Here is a 7,697-nt window from a genome sequence, read left to right on the forward strand (position 1 = left end):
TCCCTGTCCCAAGAGTATCTACGTGTGATCATGATACTCCAGCAACCGTCCCCCTTCAGCAAGTATCCCTGCCCCATGAAGACCACAGAATGTCCCTGAACGACCCCTGCTCATTTCTCAGTAATTCATCTCCCTTCCAGGAATCAAAACCAACTCTGAGCTCCTACCCAAACCCTCACATGCCCTGGACAACAGGACAAGAGACAGACTGCTGAAGTCCTTTGCAGTTACTTTATTTAACAGGCTCTAGAGTTGGATATTAATGGTGGATAACCCACTTGGCAGTGTGGTTTATAGATCTGCAATGGGCTTGTGTGGCCAGTAGGGATACTTCTCCTTGTCCAGTTTGGTTTCAGGGAAAGCTTCATTCAAATCGTCGTAAGACATCAGCTCAAACGGAATCATGTTTCGAAACCTCGTCAGCTGCGAGGAGAGACAAGACAGTCAGTATCTGAGTCAGTTGGAAGAAGCAGTAGCAAGCTAGACCTACATTAGACCTACTCAGAAATCAAAGCAAGGTTGTGCGCTAGGCTGTCTTAAAAATTATATTTGCAAAGTAGAACCCAAACCCACCTCTTTCTCGTACTCCACCACGCGAGCTTTGGAGGCCTCCACATATGCAATGGCATCTTTTTCCTGAAAGAGAGCAGAAGGTTTCATGAGTAGGCTAGTGTCACTGACTGATTCCTACAAGGGAGCTGCGATTCTCAGCCTTTCACCTGTGCCAGGGGAGGCCTAGCAGAACTCATCTTTATACTTGATTAAAGACACTCACTCAAAGATCAGTAACAATTAACATCCCTGCCCCTATAGACCATAGCAAAAACACCCCATGAACACACAACATTCCCTTCCTCCGTCATTGTTGTAATCGCTTTTTTCCTCCTCTACGTGCCTCTCTCTACTCTTGCTACATGAAAGACACACAGCAGGGAAAGAAACTACATGAGAAAATTAAATTCCCCACAAACAAAGTTTTGAAGTACACATGCAGAGAGAAGTTAGTTGTTTTTCCCTCATTAACCTCTTCCTATTTTAGTGATCACAGGCATTCATTGCAACAATGCACTCAGACAAATTATTTTACTGTTTTAAACCCTGTAAAGAGGATAGATTGCAAGTTACTGTTCTTCACTGCATCAATTTGTTAGGCAGTGGATTCTACCCCTTTTTTAAAGAGATGAGGAGATTGTTTGAAGCCAGGTAAGTTCCTAAACAAGTGTCAGCTGCAAACTTCAGACTAAAAAACTCTCCGCTGCCAAGTGCTACAGAAATTAGATGTACGCCAGCTTGACAGCTTTGTTTGAACATGGGCGTTTAAAGCTCTCTAGCGATCCAGCAGCTCCGAGCAGGCAGGTTGCCTAAGAAAACACACTAGAAGTAACTCTTCAAACTGACATATGGATGACATTCTCTGGAGTTGTGCTGCAGCCACCCTTGCCATACTATGGAGACCAGATCTGTAGAACAGGGATTCAAGCATGCAGCAATCCATACTGTCCCTAGAGTCAGAACTCCAACACCATATTATAAAAAGAGGGCCCCACAATCAGGCCTACTGAATGCCAGTAAGTGCAGCCTATACCAGTAAGATCCTGTAGAATGAGTATGCCTTTGTTTAACTCTGAATTCACGTTTGTCGTGCCTGAGAAACAGAACGCCAGGAGCCTAAAACCACAGCGTGGCCACATATAAACAAAAGACCCATCCTTCAGCAGAAACTGCCAGTATGGGCACAAAGGATGGTCACAACCTAATTGCCCTAACAATTTTCAGTCCACAGACTCCAAATGCAAAGATGTTCTGCAGCAACATGTGCACCACTGAAAGCTGCCAACATGTAGCTTCTCACCACTCACCACTGCCTTTTCCTGGGCATCAATCTTGGCCGTCTCACTGTCCACTGGCACAGGAATCTTTAGTGCACTGAACTGAAAATTTAAACAAACAAACAAAAAGATTTACATGATTTTGCCTTGAGATTGTGTTGGAGCTGGGAATTCTGCCAGTCCAGTGCTCTTACCCTTGCCCCCAGAACCCGCCTCAGACCCTTTTGAGTGAAACATTCTGCATGTGTCACCAATTCATTCACGGACACTAGTTTCAAAACAGCACTGCGTGCCTCTATACCACACACCGTGACTGTGGCATCATCTCAGGGGAGTTATCCAAACTCAGAACAGCACTGTACAGATACAGTGACAATAATCCCTCTAGACACCAAAGATTTCCCACTTGGCCCCATGAGCCATATTATACAGTAAAAAAAAAATTAAAAATTCCTGAATTAATCTAGAGCAGGAGCTAGCAACCTACATCCCAAAGTCTGATTTGGTGGAGGGGGGCAGGGGCAACAATTTAAAAGGAGCCAAGTTGAAGTGGCCACCTAAAGCCTCTTGCTCTGTGCCCTCACTATCAAATTTGCCACTTCCCATTAGCACTAGCCACAGCTTTCAGTGGCACCTGGTAAGCAGAGGGGGGGCAAAAAGCAAAGAGGGGACTGAAACAGCAGGGGATCTGCAACCCACAGCACTGTCCAAGTTGCAAGTGCCTGGGCCACTGCTCTAAAAGGGTCCCAACCTCTAATCTAGAGGTCACTGGGTCATTGTGAACCAAGTGCAAGGTCAGAAGGAAAAGCAATCAACTCTGATACCAATTCAGGTATAACCCAGGGCAAGTCAGCCTGGTCATTCCATCCAGTGCCGATTAATAAAGAGGCCAAAGCCTTCTTTGTTGGGGTAGAATGAAGTGGAAGGTGGAATCCATATGCCACTTTGGAGCACCAATCAGTGCTTTTTTAAAGGTTTTCTGCCCTTACACAGAGTAGCTCAAGGAATGTATTGTGTCAACTTATTACCCAAACCCTCACTCAACACTTGCCCAGAAACCTAACAGTAAAGCTCTGTGACAAGGCAACAGGCCAGAACCCAGACTCTGGCCAAGGAGAAAGAAACCCAATTCAAAGAATGGGGCCATGTTTCCTCTTGGTACCAGCCCAGCACACAATGTGTCAGAGCAGTGCTCTAGACTACACAGACAACTGAAGGTCTCGGGGAGCCTGATAGGACACTAGGAGTCAGTTGGGCTCAAGAAAACCCTCCCCACAGGCTCTGCTTCCAGACCACTTATGGCTGTAGAAGGAAAAACCCATAGTGGGTACAGAAGCTAGGTCAGTCTCATGCTTCAAGAGGGTTATCCTGCCTGAGGTTAACTCCATCAGCTTCAGAGCAGCTTTGCAACACCCACATGATGCAAAGCAGTTGCATCCCAGATCAGGGTACCCCCCCAAAAACCTCAGCTACGAGTTAGCTGGAAGAAAGTCTCACATGCCCTTCCAGTTTTACTCCATGCATCAAGCCTTATCCTCTGCTCATCCGAGAATCTCACCTTTTTCTCAAATTCATCCACCAAGCCAGATAGGGCAATTGTCTTCTTGTAATATGCCCAATCAATGGCTGGGGGCTTCTCTGGTAGGGAGGTCAACCTGACAGACAAGAGCAGAGCAATCAGTAAAATAGCCAATAGATTTCCAGACAGCTCCCAGTTCCATACACCATTCTTCTGCCCCCCAGGGCAGTCTCCAGATAAGCAATATCATCTGGTACATTTCATTATGAGTATTCTAAGATTCATCAATCAAGAAATAGAATTTAGCAGGGCTGTATTTTGTCCACATGCCCATGCCAGGGTGTTTTGCATAGGTGACTACAATACTACTTCTTTTCCCCCGTCATCAATGAAAGTGTGAAGGGGGTGCTGGTTTTCCTGAATTTTGAAATGCTGGTACAAACTGTTTGAAGAGAGATAATACACAGTAGTGCTGGCAAAATTCCCAAACTAGAGTAAAGGGGATTGCTTGGACAAGATCCTGGAACAAAGAGAAAGAACAAACGTGTTTCTTCTCAAGCAAATCACTTTATTGGAAACAAAACAAAAAAAAACCTAAATTAGTATTTGAACCAGGCAAACGGGAATGCAAAGCCATACTCATGTCTGGGAAGAGAAGTGTAAGCTAGGCCCCAGAATCTCTGAACTCTGGTGGTTGTTCAGTTCCTTGGATCCTTCATTCCCCAACCTTCTCAAGTGTACAACCACAGATACCCAGTTATTAATGATATTCACCTAGCCACACTTTGGTTGCACACAGTTAAATGTTCCACTGAAAATGATTCAGTCCAGTTTACAAAGTTCTCTTGTGGCCTTGGAAGATTTCCATTAATTAGGATTTGTGTGTTGCAAAAGTTACATTTCTGGAAGGGAGGATTCTTTATCTCCTTCCTTCACCATTATGGAATGTTGTTCGTTACCATTCCACTTTTCCTTCCACCTTGGTTTATGGCCTTTAATAAGGCTGCTTTGTTTTCACAATTTATCTGAAGAAACCCAACACAGCTCTCTCTCATATAAATTAAACTGCATCTAATATACTTGGTCACATAATATTACTACTAACATGCTTAAGATATATTAGAGTCTATTTGGATGGTCTAATTGGAGGCCTTTCTTTATGGTGCTTAGAGGTCCACTGATACATTGGTCTGATATCAGATTGGTACTGATATAAAGAAAACTGGCTGTATTGGATATCGGACCGATAATTTGGCTGATAAATGCCCATGCTGTGTGCAGCTGCAGCACAGCACTCAGGCAAGGAGAAGAACTGCCTCCAGCTGGTAAGTCTGGTGTGGTGGAAGGGGAAGGGGGCAGGGGGAGGGCCGCGGCTCCCACCACTGCTTGCACCCTGAGAGGGCACAGGGGAGGGGGAAACCTGTGCACCCCAGATCTGCGCAGGGCAGGGCAGGCTGCAGCCAGGGCTCTTCTTGGCGGGGGCTAGGTTCGAAGCAGATGCCAGCACCCCAAATTTCGCTGCCGCTCTGCTTCCAGTGCTGCCACTGCCAGCTGCCCAGTACAGCCCTGGCTCAATGCTCTGCTTCCACCCACACACCAGGAAGAGCCGGGGCTGGGCTGGGCCGGGCAGCTGGTGGCAGTGCTGGGAGCAGAAGCAAAATCTGGAGTGGATGCAGCATCCTCCCAGCACCACCGGTGCCCATTCTGAACCCAGCCCCCGCTGAAAAGAGACCCGGGCAACCCCAGCTGCAGCCCACCCCACGCAGATCCAGGGGGCAAACGTTCTCCACCCCCGTGCCTTCCTGGGGTGCAAGCAGCAGCAGGAGCCACCTCCTTCCCCCCACCCACGAGCCGTGGCTCTGCCCATGCTCCCCCACCCCGCCTGGGCAGTGCCTGCCCCTGTCCCATCTCCCACTGGGGGGGCAATGATCTGCACCCCACTCATGCCCCATCCCTCCCCACTCCCTTCCACCACACCAGACTGACCAGCTGGAGGCAGCTGTATCGGAAATTGGATCAGTATCAGCCAAATGCCTCCTCAGATATCAGATATCAGCTATCAGCCCCAAAAATCTCGATCAGTGCACCCCGAATGATGTTTCCTTCCAGGCTTTGTGTTTCATTTTGTGTGTGAACTCATTATTAGTTCAGCTGGACACATCACTGGCTTCCTTTACTTTGCTGACCAGGCTGGTTGTTATATCTACAGATATTCACTTTATGGTTACTAAGAAACAAGCTTTGTGGCCTTCTGTTTTAGCCATACTTCTGCAGCTAAACCTGGGATTTTTATTGTTTTGGTTAAACATTTACAACATACACTTCCAATCTTTATACAGTGGAGCATATATATACACGAGATAGAGGTGCTTATACAAAGGCTTTAAGGAATTCCCTGGCTGCTGAAGCCAAGTACTGTGTGCACCTAGCAATCACAACAGAGATGGGCAATAGCTAAGCTGACTTCCCCCAGGGTTCACTACACATCTTATAAAAAGCTTGGATAGCAAATTCAACTGTTAAGCCTTTTTCTGACCACACCAGACACAGCTGTTTTCTCAGGTCTTCTGCTAACGTTATTCTTCCCGTGTCACTGTGGGGAAGGCTGAGCCAGAGCAGACTCTGCACCAGCGAACAGCATGCTTCCCTTTGGAAAGAGGATTCATGTTAAGAACTGCTCCGTAAGCACAGAGCTAAGAAAATTCTTTCGAGTCACCACAGGGTGCATCGGGGGCCAGGGGGTGTGGTGCACTTGCACCCTCCTTTGCTTCCTGCTCCATCCAAAGTTTAAAAGCACCTGCCTGGCCGTGGCAGTGCTGAGGGAGTCACTAGACTTCATGTCTCCTTGTCATCTACCTAGTTCCTTCTAAACCCTTCATCCCAGGGCATTAACAACTCTCTCTGTTTTAACGTTCTTTATGTTCCACCCATCAAGCTAGCCTCTGTTCTGCATTTCTGCTGTCTGTAGCTGCTCCTTCACAGATAGAGCTTTATTGGAATGAATTAAAAACATTCTTTGTAAAAATATTTTAAACTGAGTAATGCAGCCCGAGGCCCCAAGCGTAATAAAAGAAATCAGAAGCTTTGCTAACTGAAGAAGATGCATTGCTTTCTATGTGATAATGACGCACCCCCACCCACACTCCCTGGATCTACCCGTGCATCACCACCTTGCCGCTTTACCAGCCTCTGCTGCCAGAGCCAGGTTCCTGCACGGCCACGCTCCCCGGAAACCCACTCACCTGGACGAAATGGCGTCGCTGGTGGTCTTCAGGGCGTTAAACATGATGCGCTGGTCGAGCGGCACACGCTCCGCGAATGCCATCCAGTCGATCGCTTTCAGCGCCGCTCGGCGACCAGCCATGGTCTCGACCTACAGCAGAACAGACGTCAAACCCGGACAGACCCAGAGCTGCCCTCAGGGGCCACGGAGAAAGAGGCGGTGTCTTGTTAGAAGACCATGCCCTCGCCCTCACCCACTCGCTTTCTACTGAACGTGGCAGCAGCTCCAAGCCAAAAGCTGCTCCTGGGGCTGCCTCAGTTTACCTCAGGGCTTCCCAGGGGGTGGCTGCTGCTGTCATAGGAGTGCCCCACCCCCATCCACTGCCCAAGCTAGGGTTACCAGACATCCGGGTTTTCCCAGACATCCTCTTGTTGGGGCCCGTGCTGTGCCTGGGCGGGATTTTAAAATAACAGCAAATGTCTGGGCTTTTTGCTGTTCCTCTCCCCTCCCCGGCTGGCTGCTCCGGGGTTGCGTGCTCCCCACTCAGGCGGGGAAGGGAGAAGAGAAGCGAAGCCTGCACAACGTGGGGGCTGCTTGGGCAGCGGGGCTGGGGTCAGGAGGGAGGGAGGGCAGGGCGCTGCTGTTTGGGAGCGAAGGGCACCAGCAGGGCTGGGGGGCAGCGGAGCTGGGGCTTGCTAGTGAGGGGCGGGGCAAGATAAGGGGCAAGGGCAGGGGTAGGGGCAGGGCACCAACGTGTCGCTGCCCCTCCCCCCCACCATCATCATATTTTCCCAACCCCCCAACAGGAGTCCCTTTTTGGGGCCTGGAAATACCTCCCTACCACTTCACTCACCTTCACAGACCGCCGCGACCCAGACGGAAATGACGTCCCGCTTCAGCCAATAGCAGACTAGCACCCACCGGAAGCGTTGAGTTCAAATTCCCGCCCACTGCCCTCAGGCGACCCGGAAGGGATTTTCCCAAACGTTCTAAAAGTGACAGGAAGGAGCCCATGAAACGAGTCGCTTCCTCCCGCTCGAACCCTTGACGTTTTGTTTCCGGTCGCCCCGGAAGTGGTTGTGGCCCTACGCTGTCTGCGGGGGGCCGCCTATGACGCGAGGGTTCC

The 7,697-nt window shown here is 49.1% G+C and overlaps 1 protein-coding gene across 1 annotated transcript; it reads right to left on the bottom strand.

Moving 5' to 3' along the window:
• Positions 1-209: 209 nt before the first annotated feature.
• On the bottom strand, positions 210-7,567 carry ATP5PD (ATP synthase peripheral stalk subunit d). The gene is made up of 6 exons (XM_006018251.3): positions 7,425-7,567; positions 6,591-6,721; positions 3,388-3,484; positions 1,860-1,931; positions 574-636; positions 210-423 (listed from the first exon to the last, which is right to left on the bottom strand). Exons 2-6 carry the CDS (start codon positions 6,710-6,712, stop codon positions 292-294), a joined length of 486 nt encoding a protein of 161 aa, XP_006018313.1. The 5' UTR covers positions 6,713-6,721; positions 7,425-7,567; the 3' UTR covers positions 210-291.
• Positions 7,568-7,697: the final 130 nt, after the last annotated feature.

This window comes from Alligator sinensis, unplaced genomic scaffold (assembly GCF_000455745.1).
Source record: "Alligator sinensis unplaced genomic scaffold, ASM45574v1 scaffold400_1, whole genome shotgun sequence".
NCBI lineage: Eukaryota > Metazoa > Chordata > Crocodylia > Alligatoridae > Alligator > Alligator sinensis.

Excerpts from the sequence above, each read along its gene's own strand:
- ATP5PD (XM_006018251.3), bottom strand. The coding sequence starts at position 6,712 with ATGGCTGGTCGCCGAGCGGCGCTGAAAGCGATCGACTGGATGGCATTC. Across the intron at positions 1,932-3,387 it reads TGGATGAATTTGAGAAAAAG|TTCAGTGCACTAAAGATTCC; the intron begins GTGAGATTCTCG and ends TTAAATTTTCAG. Across the intron at positions 424-573 it reads TGGTGGAGTACGAGAAAGAG|CTGACGAGGTTTCGAAACAT; the intron begins GTGGGTTTGGGT and ends CTCTCCTCGCAG.